This window comes from Panicum hallii, chromosome 5 (assembly GCF_002211085.1).
Source record: "Panicum hallii strain FIL2 chromosome 5, PHallii_v3.1, whole genome shotgun sequence".
Taxonomy (NCBI): Eukaryota; Viridiplantae; Streptophyta; class Magnoliopsida; order Poales; family Poaceae; genus Panicum; species Panicum hallii.
The window spans coordinates 3,404,101-3,420,863 of record NC_038046.1 but is presented as its reverse complement, the minus strand read 5'-3'; the positions used below and the strand labels follow the sequence as shown (position 1 = coordinate 3,420,863).

Genomic DNA, 16,763 nt, shown 5'->3' with positions numbered 1-16,763 from the left:
AAAATTATAACCTATTTGATACAGTAATCATCGTATTTGTATTGATACACTATTCAAAACTGTTTGTACTGAGAAAAAATATTGCTTAAAGAAAATAATACTGCCTACGTGATACTTCCTCAATCCCAGAACTACTTTTAAACTTTTTAAGTGAAACCTCTTAAACTTTAACTATAGATGGTATTGATAACACAAAAATAATATTAGTTTATTAATAACGAAACCAACTATCATAACGTGTGATATTTTGTATTTAAAAATAACTATTTTCAGATATTATAAATCAAAGATGAAAATACTTGACTTTGACTAAATCTAAAAGTTGCTCTATTTTAAGAGAGGGTAGCAGTTAGAAGCACCCTACTTACCTCTTCCCGATTAGTTCATTCAACATTAATATTGTTATTTTCGGTTATTTTTTTAGTGATGCTTTGAATTAAGAAGGAAGGAGGATTCAAATCCGGGTCTTCTAGCTAAGAGAGAACTTCTCGAGCCAGCAGCCCGCGAAAGCACCTCTTGCGTGACTTTATAATTTTGTAAATTTTAAGAACTGCCAATCCAGTCTCTTGAGTTTTGAAGGCAGATTCACGAGGTGAATGCGCTGCATATGAAAGCTGCCAAAAGTTCCCTCCAAATCCAGCCGTCCACGCGGAAACCACCGGCCAGATCTTGCATATCTTCGTGACCTCCGCTCGCTGGCTCAGCCGCTGCTACCGTTTGCTTGTCTCCCTCGCCGCCCAGCCACTCCGCCGCACGAAAACCTCTTTCCCCCTCTCCTCTTCGTCGCCTGCCCCTTTTCTGGAACCTTCTAGAAGCCCTCAGGGCTCCGCCATGGAGCCCAGGAGGCGGGAGCGCAAGTTCATCGCCGTCGCAGGCGCGGCGGCGCTAGTCGCCGTCGGCCTAAACATCGCCTTCTCCGCCGTAGCCGCCCACCGCCGGAGGAAGCGACAAGGTGAGCACCCGCAAAACCCCCGGCCCCACCCTTCGCTTGTGAACTCAAAGCCCATTCGATGCTCTGGAATTGAGCAACCTGCACAGGTCTTTACTGCTTTGCTTCAATATCGTACCAATGTAGCACATGTTGATGGTTTTTTGCCTTAACACGACACGATTACTTTGCCCTTTGATTATAGAATTGCCTCGTGAAATGTAGAACAGTATAAGTATGCGGTTAATGTTACAATTGAAGCGAAACTTTAACTCTTAGGCGAACCTTAAAAAAATATTGATCTGTTTTTCAATTGAGTGGTTAATGTTCTGATTGGTTGCAGAGCTTCCAGGGTTTACTGCTCAACTCAACTTGTCAGCAGCTGAGATTAAAAGATTAGCTGACCGCATCATCGCTAAGGCGAAGGAAACATATGATTCAGTGGCTGCAGTGCCCCTAGATAAAGTATGTTTGCAACTTGTTATGCCACTGCATTTTACTCACGGCGCTGTTTTGTGGAATGTAGCTTTTATATGGAAGCTTATTTGTGGCATTGGGCTTGTGATTTGACCAGTATAAAAATATAGTTCTAATGTTCAGACAACCATATAGTGGTAGGGAAGTATATATTTATTTATTTATATATATATATATGTTTATGTTTGTAGCTTGCTGTCCTTAGAAAAAATACAATGTCCAATGAGCACATACAGCCCTCAAATCTTGAGAATTATCTAACAGTTACACGTTGTATTTGCAGGTCAGTTTTGCAAATGTTGTTGCACCACTGGCAGAGTTAGATGCGCTGCAATTTCCTCTGGTTCAAGCTTGTGTTCTCCCAAGGATGGTATCAACATCTGAGGATGTTCGGAAAGCCAGTGCTGAGGCAGAGAAACGATTGGATTCTCACTTTGTGCTGTGCAGGTGCAATGTTATTACTTACTATTTCCTATTCATTCACTTGGATGTAAATGTGGCGTAGGGACGCATGTTCCCTAACTGACATTAGTGTAACATTAGGTACCATTGTCAAATAACATCAAGTAGTAACACAAATTCATGCGCATAGCTTGTAACTTGGTAGCTGTGCTACTCATACTACTTGCTCGGTCTAGTGAGCATCTGTGGCATAGTTTCAGTGACCCAGCAGATTGGGTTTGTTTCGTAAAGTTTATGAAGTAATGCATGTTTATGAAGTTTAAGAAGTAATGCAGCATATATTTTCTCGAGTGTAATGCAGCATATATTAAGACTAACAATACTAATAGGGTGTGAAGTTCCCTTCTACCTGAGCCAATGCACTGGTAATATAAGAGTCTTGCTATTTCCTGCAAGGTGATCAGGCAGCGTGAGGATGTTTATCGTGTAATAAAAGCATTCGCAGTGAAAGGTGAAAGAATAGGTCCTGAAGCAACAAGATTTCTCCAGTGCTTGGTACATAATTTTTTTGCTACATGTAAAATTGATATCATGTTCTGACTGACAACTGATTGTTTGTACATGAACTGGTGTCAATACCTTAACCCTGAATATCATTTTGCTATAATTGTCGTGTCCTTATTTATATTGCTTATGAACATAGATCATGTAGGTATAATCTAGCTAGTGACTGCTCTCGTTAGAACATGCTTATTTGTTGCATATTCTCTTGCCCTCACGTGTCTTTGCATCTACAGTACCCTTTCTTCTTGAATTTGAATTTCTGAAATGATTTATTATCATAAAATGTTAATGTCTTTTTTTATTAAAAAAGGTGTATCAAAGCTGTAAGCAAACCATAGAATTAGTGAATTATAAATTTACTGAAGGATATGTGATGTGTCTTGCTATTATACTATTTGCAATTCACACAAAGAAGATTTTCCAAATTGCTTTGACTAATTAGTATCATTTTGCTGGTTCTTATATTTATGGTTGACAGGTGAAAGAGTTTGAGCGCAACGGAGTAAAACTATCACCGAGCAAGAGAAAAGAAATGGAGAAATTGAAATGCCATATAGATGAATTAAACTTAAACTATCTCCAAAATCTGAATGATTTCACCAAATTCCTCCTTTTAAACGAGGATGAGCTAGCTGGAATGCCCTTTGAGTTCCTAAAGGTAAGCTAGAGAATAAGCTTGAATCAAGCATACCTTCAAAAAGTACAATAAGCAATCCTTGGAAGGTTCAAATAATCTTTGCTTATTGTATGCTTGAACTGAAGTTTGAATGAATGAATGAAAAAGATGATGATATTATACTTTCCTATCCTGGTTTACTCAAACTCTTCAACTCAGGATCTGGAAAAGGCTGAAGGGAAGCTGAAGGTTCCGTTAACTAGTTACCATGTTACTCCAATTCTCGAGCACTGCAAGGTCAGTTCCCTCTCTTGTGCTTTATCACACAACTGGACATTCCTTACATATGGTTAATGATCAGTTGGCTGTTTTATAAGCTATGACCATTGATTTGACTTAAAGGGTAGAACTAGTAATATTTTATGCTGTGGAGGTTTTTGTTTATGCTAGGAAGTGTACTGTTCGCCAGTTGTTCAATTCATATTTTTGCAATCAATTTATATATGACTGGGTGCTAACTAGGCGCATCCTTTTCAAGGTTGGCTCTACCAGGAAGCAGATTGCTGTTGCTTATGGACAGAAAGGTGGGAAGGATAATCTAGGCATCCTAGAAAATTTGGTAACCACAAGTGCCCATCTGCATCTGTAACTTCATAGTACATGGCCATTTAATCGCTGATTTCACCTTATCTTATAGCATCTATGGCATTTTGTTATTTTCATTAGTTTCAGTGCAGACAGAGCACTGGAACTGACATGTTGCAGTTTCATTTTCTGTGTATATTCAGGTTCAGCTAAGACACAAGTTTGCTAGATTGCTGGGGTATGCCAACTATGCTGATTTTGCTATTGAGCCCAGAATGCCAAGGACATCAAGGAAGGTTTGTGCTTGTCTGCAAGGGAAATCTGCTTGATTCTTTCTTTTTAGCTAAATCTGACTGGTTAAACACATCCTCCAATATCAAACTCGGTATAATTTTTTAATCCTGATCTAGTCAGCTTGCTGATGAATATTGTTTCATGCTCAGTTTCACATGACACTAGGAAAACGACAGATGTCAAAGTGTTTGCTTTTGCAGGTCTTAGAGTTTTTGGAAGAGATATCAGAACAGTTAAGTGATGTAGCTAATAGAGAGCTCAGCATACTCAAAGACCTTAAGGTTTTAAGAAGCGCCTTTTCTATCTTCTAATTTCTCTATCGACCAAACTCTTTTCATTAATAAATCGAATGGTGGCTACTGATTTTCTGATTTCAGATGAAGGAGGAAGGAAATGCTCAGGTCGGCATGGAAGATTTGTTGTACTACATCAAAAGAGCTGAAGAATTCAAGGTTGATCTTGACATTGGTGAAATTAAACAATACTTTCCTGTTAGCCTGGTCATATCTGGAATGTTGAAGATGTTTCAGGATCTATTCGGTAAAATGCTAGCCATTAACTAATTCACTACCAACCTCTATTTTTCATAGGAATGAGCACATATATATTTTTCTCTAATTTTTTTCTCTCTCTCATGAAGCACTACGATTTGATGAAAGTAAGGATGCTGAGGTTTGGCATGATACAGTTCGTGTGTTTTCTGTCTGGGATGCAAGTTCAAGTGATCTCTTGGGTTATTTTTTTCTCGACATCTTTGCCAGGTTTGTTCGAATGCATGCTAGCGAAGCTTTAATGATTTTCAAGGTTTCATGACAATATGACATGACATGCATATTTGATTAGATATAAATGCTGAAAGTATATCCATTTTTATACAAGAAATGCAGTGCAAGTTGCTGTAGCTTCTTTCTCTTTTGCCCTGTTCATCATAACTGACGAAACGTATATTAGGGAATCCAATACTCCTGGGGCTCACACTAACATTTTCGATGGAGAAAATAGCCTCACTGAATGCAGATGCAAAAGCCATTAAGGAACACAACATAAGACACAAATACATAAAGAGGGTAATTCTAATCAGCTACCCTCTTTTGCTTCACAGGGAAGGAAAGTATGCCCACACTTGTGTTGTGACACTTCAAAATGGATGCTTGTGTTCTGATGGTACACGTAAGGTAACTCGGAAAATCTCATGTATATTATAGTGCATCCAGAGTATGAATTTCTTGCTATAATCACTGTTTTTTTTGCTAGAATCACTGTCATCCGAAGGATTTTCTTATTAACTTCTCTTGTAACCTTTAAGGTTTCATATTAAAGCAAATTTAACATAAGATCTAATACAGTCAAATTGTTAACAGCTCAAAAGTAATTGTTCTATCACAAACTCAAAATATCTATAATCTGTGGGAAGTACTTCTGTAGCTACTCATGTGGTTAATTATTTCATACTTGTTATTATTGGGCTGTTGGTGACAGGTTCCGGCTGCTGTGCTATTATCTCAATGTCCAAAAGAGTTTGATGGGAATTCAGCATTGCTGCGGTTCCCTGAAGTTGTCAGGCTATTCCATGAATTTAGCCATGTGGTATTGATATCAACTTTCTCAAATGTATTTTGTTTCAAAAATGTTATAGAACTTTGACGCATTAGTTGCCTATTGAGTTTTAAGGTTTTTAACAAAATATTCTCCCTCAAAGCTAAAGTTTTTGACCAAAATATTGCCACACTGGAAAGTTCTTGTAATAATTTTTCACAGTGAAATGACTTCTTTTGGTGGGTTTCCTCAGAGAAGGAATAGGATTCTGTTATAAATATCTTGACATCTGTTGACACTAAATGAATAGACACACTGATCTCAATATCCCACAGGTCCATCACATATCCAACAGAGCCACCTTTTCAAGATTTTCAGCTCTCCGACTGGAGGGTGACTTCGCTGAAATTCCAAGCCTGCTACTCGAGAACTGGTAGGCATAGCTCTTTTTCTTCGGTTACATGCAAAAACTTGTGTTTAATCTATTTGAGTCTGATATTTTTTATATGTAATGCGACCTTTTCATCTCAGGTGCTATGAGAGCATTTCTCTGAAAATGATGTCCGGCTTCCATCAGGTTGTGCAATTAAATTAGCATACGTTGTTAATGTGTTGGAATTATTATCATGCCTTGCATATTTTCAAAAAAAAAAATAAAGATGTAAGAACACTGGTAAATAATATCCGGTCATTTCAGAAGATTGAAACAACTCCATGGATAAAAGCAATATTTCCGACCTTGCATGCGTGAAGAATTCTTAGTTATACTAAGTAAGCATTATATGATAATGCTGCATTGTGATAGTTATTTGATCCTTTGATAAGTCCTTGCGAATCTGTCAGGACTTGTCTAAATTAGCACTAAAAATTATTCTCTGTTTTTATCATTGTAGGACATTACGAAATCCATAACTAGTGAAGCTTGCCAATCTCTGAAAAGGAGGCGTGATTTATTTGCTGGCCTGAAAATGAAACAGGAGATCCTTTTGTGTGAGTCATTTAGCTATCTACCAAATCAAATGGAGTGATTGTATTGTGTCTTAAATGTTGTCTAGCTCTAAGCAATGAGGTTGAGGTCCTAAAACAGTCTGACTGACACATCCCACCTTAATTTGGCTGGCTTTTCATGTCAACATCAGTCCGTTCTCTTACTTCAGTTAACAGCATGGACCATTAATTATCTGCCCACTCACCATTCTGCTACACAGATTACTTTCCTTTTGTTCCCACCTATGCTCTGAAATAAGTTCTAGCTGATAAGTTGTTAACTTGTCCGGCAAAAAAAAAACCTAATTAATACTTCTTGTCAATTATAGACAGTTTGATTTGTATCCTATTGTTAGCTCATGTTTGTTAATTAGTAAGAAATTTGTATTCAACGAAGTAGCTTACATATTGTTTTCACTTTACTAGGCCTTGTTGATCAGATAATACATTCAAGTGAGAATGTGGATATTGATGACTTAATCAAGGAGCTTCATCCCAAGGTACGTAAAATGATTTCTTCACTGTTTATAGTCCTAATTATGATCAATTATGGCAAATGCTACTTTCCAGGTAATGTTGGGTATACCTTTATTGGAAGGGACCAGTCCAGCTTCATGCTTTCCTCGTATTGCTATTGGCTATGATGCTGTGTGCTACAGTTACATATGGAGTGAGGTTCGTGCAATACAAATCCTAAGGCATAATGCTTCTGTCATATTTGGAAATCTTAGATAAACACATCTATCTGAACTATGCAGGTTTTTGCTGCTGACCTCTTTGTATCAAAATTTAAAGATGACTTGCTCAATCAGCATGCAGGATTGCGATTCAGAAATAAGGTAATGACTAATGCCCTCCTATTCGTTCTGTACTGAATTCATTGCATGCGCATGTGAGTTGTTATAAACCGCTCACATCACTGCAGGTGTTGGCTCCAGGAGGCTCAAAAGATTCACTGGAGATAATAACCGACTACCTAGGAAGAGAACCATCACTCCAACCTTTTATTCGGAGCAGAACAAGGAACAGTTTGTGAGAGATCATGTATATGTAACCATTAGAGTTTTTTTTATTACTGTAACCATTGAAGATCAGATGACTGATGAGTTCTTTTTTGCGTGACAGACTGACAATTATGATCTGTGTGCAATTCTGATACCCGACATCATTCATTGACCCTTTAGTTATGCAGGAATACAAAAATGCTGTGCCTAGATTCTGCTTAGACCATCATTTCCTAACCTTAACATACTTTCAAGCATTCATCTCAAGTCTGTTGATTTAAGCACGAAGCATGCCTTTTTAACAGGTCTTGCTTCAAAGCTTTACAAAATCAAAGCTGATAACTGGATAACTTGGCATGCACATAAAATTTCACTTGAACGTTTCTGAAGCTTGCAAAAGAAAGTCTTCAAATAATATCAGAATTGCGTGCACACTGGTACATAAATAATACAGAAGCCTCACAGAAATGCAAAATATTACATTTAACAAAAGGCTGCAGTTTGATGTATGCTACACGGAACAATATGATGATTGGAGTACGCGTGTCATTGTGTGGAGCTGAATGCTTCACAACTAGACAACTTAGAATGATATATCTTTTCTCAAGAAATGGTAACTTTAAGAACCAGTAGTTCCATAATACACGAAGGGTACAAAAGCAATGAAAGAATTGAGCTCTACAAGGGGAAGAGCATCGTTTTGAGTACAGCCTACAACTTTGCACACTACATTCTTTCACAAAAATCACCAAAGGACTCGGTACTCACAATAAGCTAACTGGTTACTTGACTATAATCCAGCATCCTTCTCACCACCAGTTGAAAAAGAACAAATTGATGCTTCCCCGTAAAAAAGTCTATTTCACAATGCGTGATCTTTGCTACAACTAATACGAGAACTCATGCCCTCGGAGGGATATGTATTTCTTCATCCATATGGCAATGTCCTCAGCACAGGCCTGGGCTTGTGGAGTCTTTAGGAAAACATCCAGGGTTGCAAACTCGTGAACTGTATCCTTGTAGTCGAGAACCGGTGAGTCGACATTAACCTTGCGGAGTTCCTCAGAGTAAGCAATCGCTCGATCTCTCATCCAGTCATGCTCAGCAATGACTGTCAAGGTCGGAGGCATGCACTTCAGTGGGGGGCCTCCTCTGCCAGGAGCCAGAGGATTGGCCGCAGGGTGGTCTAGGTTGAATTCTTTCTCTGACAAAAATAATCTCCAAGCAAGTATACATGTGGACTTGTCATAGAAGTACGAGTTAGCAAGCCTTATTTCTGAGTGAGTCGGAACACTCCCTATGAAGAAGGGGTACATCAGAACTTGTGCGACAACCTTAATCGGGTCGAATGGCTTGCTACCTTCGACCACCTTCCGAGTTACATAATCTGCAATATTGGCACCACAACTTGCACCAAGTAGAACACATCTGCACCAAGAATAAGATACACTATCAGGTGAAAACTTCAGTAGTAGCAACAAACACACAATTAGCACAAAAGGAACTACAACAGCTGACTAGACAAAATAGCTAGCATGACATAAAAGTAATCAGGCCTGTGCAATGAATTTGTCCAGGGTCTACTCTCAGGTATGTGAGATGAAGACTGTACATTAACATGAACAACCATTTACGAGATGACAGGCAAACAGTAGAAACTGAAAAACCGAATTCTAACTCAGTGAACAGAGGGAGCAAACGGGGATATGCTTGAGTCAAGCAAAGCTCCCTATAGATAGGGTGTAATGGAAACAGATCTATCATATTAGAGCCAGAAATACATCTTAACTACAGTAATTCAGTGGACTCCTATTCCATGATGAACCCTAAACATGATGTGAATGTTCTTTTACCAATCCTGATTACTTAACTAGCGTTCAAAGTTTCCAAGATCATGTTACTACCATTAGCAGTCATGCACTCAATATGTAACTTTAAAACAAATGTAACTTTTCCCAACAGATGCTCACAAGACAACTTTATAAGAGAAGGCCTTCTCACATGCCAAGTAAGACGTAAAATGGCATTAACCTCAATACCTCATACATGCTATGTCAGTGCTGTGCTAAAAAGATGGCACGGTTATCTGATATTTGCAAATTCTGGAGGTGCCTACTTTTTTTTTATTGTGAGGAACTCCATTCTCATGATCTTGTCCGAACCTACCCCCATCAGCACACACAAACAGCTAAAGATCATGCAGATGGTATGATATAAAAAACTAACTAGATACAACACTTGGTCAAGCTTAACTGTCAACTAACAGACATTAAATTTTTCTCAAGGAAGAGACTTCCCTTGTAGCATGTTTGTTGAACTGGTAAATGAGGTAGATTACACAGAAACTACATAACGTTCAAGTAATCAAATTTAAAAAGTCTTACACAAATTTCTTGGACTCTCCCACTTATAGTCAATTTGGCATTGCAATTTCATGTTCACTTTGCTTACCCTATGTAGATGGAGAGTGTAGCACAGCTTTAAACATAGGTATTAGTAAGTTTTACCTTGCTGGATCACCATGTGCAGCAATCCACGGCTCAACAGTGGACGCACCGAACGTGTCCACACCACCCCCAACCTTGCTCATCATTGCCAGATTGGCCTGCTTGGCGATCCACTTAAGAACCTTGACCCCGTCCTCAAACGCGGCAGGGTACCGGCTCTCCGGTGCGAGCCTGTATCCCACCGCCACGACGATGGCGTCGCAGAGCTTGGCCACCCTCCTGCAGAAGGCGTCGTTGGCGGTGGCGCTGCTGCTCCCGGTGGCGAACCCGCCGCCGTGGAACTGCACGACGATGGGCAGCCTCCGGCGCGCCGACGCCGGCGCGCGCGGCGAGGAGACGGCGTGCGGGAGGTACCCGCGGTACGGCGCGGCGCCGTTGGACGCGGGGGCCGGGGTGGGGTCGCTGGCGCGGCGCGAGTGGGCGAGGAGGTGCGCGTGGGGCGGCGGCGTGGGGAGGAAGATGCGGACGGAGAGCGAGGAGTTGGGGTCGATGTGGAGGTCCTTGGAGGCGACCCCGTCGGCGGCGGAGAAGGCCGGGTTGGCGGGCGCGGTGGCCTCGTCGGGGCGGCAGGAGACCCCGAAGGCGGCCGCGGCGGGGTCGGGGCCGCCCCCGGCGGCGGCAAGCGACTGGAGGCGGTGGCGGAGCCAGAGCTTGAAGAAGACGCTGTAGATCTTCACGCCGACGCTCGGCATGGCTCGCCGTCAGCCGGATCCGCGCATCACACGGGCCGATCCTCGGGTGGGATCCGGAGCGAGCCCTCCCTGCCGCGGGCGCCGCCGCCCGATTCCGTCGGTTTGCGGGGGATAGGATCGGATTGGGTCGGGTGACGCGGGGCGGGGTGAGTTGTTGGGGATGGAAAAGCGAAGCAGGCTAAGCGGAATGGGGATTGGCGGGGTGACCGCCCCGGATGACGGTGGCGGGCGGCAGCGTGGGGGCGGAGAGGGAGGAGGGAAGAGGCTGGCGAGGCAAGCAAGGAAGGAACTAACGAACAATCGAGACGAAGCGGTGGTGGTGGTGGGTGGGGAGGATGGGTTGTTGATGTTCGCTTTGGATGATGGAACCTACCTGGAGGCTGGAGGCTGGAGGCCGCGTCCCTCCCTCCCAAGGTGAGCCGTGACGGTGCCGCGTACTCGCGCTGAACAATTCAAACCCCCCGCTCCGCTCCCTGATTTTCAGTCTTTTAACTGCAGTATTGTTCTTTCTGTTTTGGGTCTCGTGATTCAAAATGAATGGATATGGCCCCACTTGCTTCAGCTTCTGGATGATTTTGGAGGTTCCATTTTGAAAAATTCAAAAGTTCAGATGACTTCCTATTCTCGATTCTAGAGTCATCTGATTTTTAGATTTTCCAATCGAACCTTTAAAATCGGCCATAAGCTAAACAGAGCCTATGTATTTAAAGATTGTGAGAACTGAGGATACGTGAGGATACGTGAGAACGCCTTCTCGTGAATGGCTCTGTTTTCACCATTTTACCTTGCTGTTGGAAGTTTTGAATGTTTTGTAAGGAGATCTTTCCGGGTATTCATTATTTTCATGATTGTATTTCCTCTTATTCTCGTTATGGACATGATTATGTCACGGGCTGAGTCCTCGCCACTCCATGCACCATAGGTCCTAATTTTATCGATATGCAAGGGGACAAGGATGTCACAAGTTGATAGGAATCATTGTGATGAGGACTAACATGGGTAATATTTGAAGTTTAAAGTGTTTGGAATTTTTACTAGTGTAATAAGGATTTCTCTTAAAAAGTTTTGAAACGAAAGGGAAAAAATGGAACAAGAGTGAATTGTCAGCTTCAAACTCATAATAATCTGCACCAAATATCTCGGCGGAAAGGTTGAAAGCTCCGCGGAGAGCGATGGCCAAGACAAGATTCCATCGCCGAGACCAAATTTGCTGACTGTATCCTTTTTCTAGAACAAACAATTAGCTTTATTTTGCAGCTCGCAAGCAACAACGTGGCTGACCAATAAGCAGAACGGTCGTCTCTCAATATCTCATGTGCAAGCTGTTGGGCTCAGTCTCCGGTTTCCGTTCCCAAAACACGCTGCTGGATCCTTGCCCCCATCCAGCCAGTTGAAAAGCGTTTTCTGCAGCGACCTCCCCGGAAAGCAGCCGTCAAAAGGCTGTACCCGTCACGCAAAGGAGGCTCACCCTTTACCGCCCGAGGACGCCGAAATCGACCGAGACGATCTCGTTCGTTCGTGTAGCTGGTAGAACGGGGCTGGACATGCTGGATACCATAGGTTATAGATTGTTTGATCCAAGTGCTAATATTCTAAAGTGCTAAATTTTAGTATTAGCCTATCTAAATATAAGCGCTAATGGTGTGGGTTAAATTTTTGTCAAGACTTAATATTTTTAGCAAGTATATGAGTGAGTGCTAATAGATGCTAAAATTTAATACTCAACTTTAATCGATCCAAATAGGATCATGTGCAAATGGTGGGCGGCCGTTGGGCATGGGCATATTATCCGAGGGCGAATATGCAGGAGAGCTGCACATTGGGACACCCCTCCAATGTGCAACATAGACCAGAGAGTGTGGAAGAGGCATTTAGTCCATTGACATTATATTTTCCAATTGAATCAACTATGCAAGACCATCCACGGGAAAAGGGCATTGGTGACACAAAGTACCAGTGATACTGATCGATCGACCACATTGTACAAAGCCCATTTCTTGAACCGTGAAAAGCTTGTTCGAAAACAAATTTGAACAGCATGCAGATACATATCGCGAATACGTCTATAGGCCGGCCGGGAGGAGCAAACACAGATGAAACCCAGTGGAAAAGGAGGTTCAATATTATATACTGTACGAGTGTCAGAAACAAGACAACTGCCAAGCTTGGCCCGACGAAACACTCCAAAGACTGCCACAGAAACATTCTTTCGTTCCCAGATTAGATTACACAGTCCACAATGCAAGCCGTGCATCGGGCGTCTCTGCCGGTCATAGTATGGGGGATTAACAAGGGGCCCAAGCAATGTAAGTGCCCACAGCGTATTATGAGATATCAGCAGGCATCTAGGCAATGTAAGTATGTACAGGGATTGTATGCGAGATCAACAGGCATCCTGGCAATGCAAGTACATGCACAGGCACAGTACCATAGCTAGGCCAACAAGTACCCAAGTCTTTGAGCCAAGTACTGCTACCAGAAGCGCGTGATCCATCGAAGTGAACTGTCTCATGTACCAAGCACCCGAACCCCTTCGATCAACCAACGTGAAGGAGCACAGCAACAATAATAGACAATAGCCGGGCAAAGGTAGTCACGTCGTCACTGAGTGTGATAGGCTCAAAGTCTTCTGGACCTTCTCTTATGGCACGACAGTGCGTTCTCCAGCTGTGGAGCCTTTTTGAGAACTCCAACACGATCTGTGTATCTATCCGTTAATTTCATCACAAACACTAAGAAGCACCGTAACTTTTGGGAACCGGATGGCTTCTGGAAACACCACGCACACCTTGGAAAGCGCCTCCTGGAGTTCATCAACGCCACCGGGGTTATCTGGGTACGCACCCAAAACCTTGTAGATTCCTGGGATAGCGTGTCTTTGCCTTGGTGGGTGGTGGAGCTATAGCACGGTGTGCTGGCCTCTTGGGTCGGGGACGAGCTGCCGTAATGTTGTGATCCCAACGGAGGAAGAAGACTACATTGCAAAGGAAGGTCCTCGTGGCTACTGGATAGTCCGGTACCCGGCCGGCCAGCCCATGGCAAACGACGCGAATGCCATGGCGTGCCCTCGAGGGCCTGGCCGCGGCGCCGTTGCCCGCGTGTGTGTCCACCGAGAGGCGAGAGCGCCTGGCTCCACGAGAACCCAAGCCCCGTTTTCCTGGCGGTGTTCATGGTCTCTGCCCGTTGTATCAGGCTGGACCTCGAACACATGGTGGACGACACGGGAAGCTGGTCCGGTGATGATGACATAGTCTTGTATGCATAGTGACGACCAGCCGGCGGTGGCGACAGGGCACATAAAGCACGAACGGCACGCCGGAACGCATGGGCACCGCCGCCCCGAGAGAGCAAGTGCGGAAGAGGTTCGCGCCGGCGCGCATGGGCACCGCCGTCTCGAGAGAGTAGACGCGGAAGAGGTTTGGATGGGGAAGCATGCATTGTTTTGTTCCAAATGTGATCGCCAGATTGATGAGAGAGGGAGAGTAGAAGTGCACCTACCTCGTCGGTAACGCCATACCACCAGAGCTGCGGCGTCTCAGATTGGAATCATCTGTACGCCGACGTCGATGTGGGGAGGTGCCCGCAGCGTGTTTTTGCTGAGTCCGGCGAGAGAACGAAAGGGATGGCCGTGGCCAGTGGGAGGGTTTCGTCGTGTTCCTTGGATGGTTTTCCATTAAAACCCTCGGATTTTTGTATATTATTATTGTGTCTCCGTTGCTCCGTTATCTTTTCTTTCCTATGCTTTCTTTGGTTTGGTTTTCACCTTTACATAACAATGTTGCACACAACACCTAGCTGATATATGTTGCTCGCATTCGTACCTCTTTATCAAGAACAGGCTTTAATGCTGGCAAACTATTGCCAAAACATTGTCCTGTGCCTGGACAATGATGATCCAACATGACAAAAATCACTTTGTGCTACCAACCTCAGGGTGTGATTTGCATACATTTGATAACTGTGGTGGTATTGTAATGGGTTCTTAGTATAAGAATAACAATTAGACCGCAGGGGCAAGCGCAAGCGTCTAGATCCTAAGTTGCCATCCCTATGCGGGCGAAGGCAGTTTCTATTAGTTTGGATAATTTGTTTGTTCATTGGAAAGTAGGTTTGGATATTATATGGTTCTAACTTACAAGAACAGAAATGATCAGCCGATTCTAGGCCTATACATCTTCACAGATGAAACTTAATTTGCATCTCAATTGAAAATGGGGTTGGAACGATAACATAGCTATCAACTTAGAATACATCAATAAATATCAACTTAGAATGCAGAGATCTGAACAAACATACTATCGGTACTAATAGCAGCACAGAAAATACATAGGAAAGACCATGGATATTCTGATATCAAGCATATAAATATGTGAATTTGTAGAATCATCCTCGTTTCAATAACAACGTCGACCAAGTAACTTTGATTTGCAGCTTGTAGACACCACAAGTGATCTCCAGCTTGTCTGAGCCTTTCATTAATGGAGTGAAGTCACAGATGTAATGGTTGATATTAGCATTCTGGTCACTGTTGCGGGCATAGATATGGAATATCAACATCTGATCTACTGAGATTGCTACCACACGACGCGATAGTTGAATAGCCCTAAAGGAACAGTTAATGACAGTTTCCCACCTAGTCTAATTTTCACCAAGAGTATCTGAATTACCCACAAAATAACCAAGTGCTAACCTAGCGATCCGATCGCATTTGAGATTTGGGTCTTCGTATATGAATGAAGTTCAGGAATAGAGGGATTACTCTCTTCATCAATGTCAAGTCGACAAACCAAACTCGAGTGTAGTAGCCCGATCTCATCTCGGGGTCGTACTCGTAAAGCTTTTTCACCATGGCCAAATTCAGCTCTCTCGTCGCCTTTTCCTCCGGCGTCTCGTCCTCCCACGGCAGCTTCGCCCGCAGTTTCTGGCTCTGCTGCCGGCGCTTCTGCTTCTCCGCAGCTGCCTCCTCCTCGTCATCCTCGATGTACATGGGCAGCCCGTCGCAGTCGTCAGCCTCCATGGGTCCTGAATGGGAGGGCGAAAGCGCGAAAGCCGTCGCGGCCTCCAAACCCTAGACCATGAAACAATAGGGAGGCAAGACGAGTACTAAGGAAACGTGAAACGAATCACCTGCCAGACCACGAGTGATTGAGGAGAAGGAAGCACTAACCTCACCTGTAGCCGCCGCCGCCGCCGCCGCCCGTACGGTTTAGGGGTTCGACGGCGAGGGTGGGGGCGCTACCGCTACGACAAGACACGCGGCCGGACCGGACCAGCCTAATCGCCCACGTCCGGGACTAGGCCTCAAATAGCCACGGCCCATAGAAGAAGGAAAGCACCATGATGCTTGACGCGCGAGGCCCATCATTCCACGAGGACGACGGCTCTATGTTGAGTTTTTTTTCCCTTTTTTTTGAAAAAATGTGTTTTTCGTTTTTGGTTTTTTAAGTTTCTTTAAGAAATGGCAGATAGGAATTTATAGGGTGCATCGGTTGCAAACAGCATCATGGTTTAAACCTTTTCAAACTTGCATATGGTTTGGGAAAATTTTTTTTCCTTTCAGCATTGTTGAAGCAAAGCGCATGATGCAAACATCCAAAAAAATATTTGAAAAACGCAAACATTTCAAATTGCTATAGAAGGGAGCGCTGCATAAAATCCAGTCCAGTCATTGGTTCGAAATAAGCCATGCGTGCTAGCAGCAAAAGATGTCTAGCCGACGGTGGATAGTTTTCCCGGAAGAAAATTCTCTGCAGTTTTTCTTCCAAAAAAAAGAAAATTCTCCCAGTTTCCCCTTCCCAGTTCGGCAGTTCCCATGCACCAAGACTGATGAAGGAAACTAGGATGTCCACGGCCACCCTGAAAACCCTGAAATTCCGTGAACCCAACGCATGACAGCGCACTGGCACGGCCACCCCTCGACCACTCGTTGGCCGGCAGTCGCCGCCCTCGAAGTGCGACGACCACCGTACCGGTCCATCGAACCCCGCAGAACTGCCGGTGAGCCGAGCGCACGGAGCACCGCGCGGAACGCCATGGACTGCGAGTACAGTGTGAGGTCCGCCACCCGCCCATCCGGCCGCGGGGACGACCGGACGAGGCTGGGTTTGGCAGATCTTCCGCAGCTGATGTGTTGCTGAATTCATTAGAAGCTCCGCCAAATAATTTTTTAGA

General features: G+C 43.6%; 2 protein-coding genes and 1 long non-coding RNA gene across 3 annotated transcripts; 1 reads left to right on the top strand and 2 right to left on the bottom strand.

Annotated features, from left to right (window-relative positions):
* Positions 1-719: 719 nt before the first annotated feature.
* On the top strand, positions 720-7,557 carry LOC112891681 (probable thimet oligopeptidase). Its single transcript, XM_025958603.1, has 20 exons — positions 720-952; positions 1,272-1,393; positions 1,689-1,852; positions 2,272-2,362; positions 2,850-3,029; positions 3,207-3,284; positions 3,526-3,606; positions 3,776-3,868; positions 4,067-4,147; positions 4,244-4,406; positions 4,507-4,627; positions 4,969-5,041; positions 5,346-5,453; positions 5,738-5,835; positions 5,934-5,979; positions 6,296-6,392; positions 6,816-6,889; positions 6,960-7,064; positions 7,148-7,228; positions 7,315-7,557. Exons 1-20 carry the CDS (start codon positions 832-834, stop codon positions 7,423-7,425), a joined length of 2,088 nt encoding a protein of 695 aa, XP_025814388.1. The 5' UTR covers positions 720-831; the 3' UTR covers positions 7,426-7,557.
* A 365-nt stretch (positions 7,558-7,922) lies between these two features.
* On the bottom strand, positions 7,923-10,945 carry LOC112895143 (probable carboxylesterase 16). The gene is made up of 2 exons (XM_025963020.1): positions 9,901-10,945; positions 7,923-8,821 (listed from the first exon to the last, which is right to left on the bottom strand). Exons 1-2 carry the CDS (start codon positions 10,590-10,592, stop codon positions 8,281-8,283), a joined length of 1,233 nt encoding a protein of 410 aa, XP_025818805.1. The 5' UTR covers positions 10,593-10,945; the 3' UTR covers positions 7,923-8,280.
* A 3,974-nt stretch (positions 10,946-14,919) lies between these two features.
* On the bottom strand, positions 14,920-15,861 carry LOC112894921. The gene is made up of 2 exons (XR_003229087.1): positions 15,760-15,861; positions 14,920-15,660 (listed from the first exon to the last, which is right to left on the bottom strand). It is a non-coding gene; the product is annotated as an uncharacterized LOC112894921 (long non-coding RNA).
* Positions 15,862-16,763: the final 902 nt, after the last annotated feature.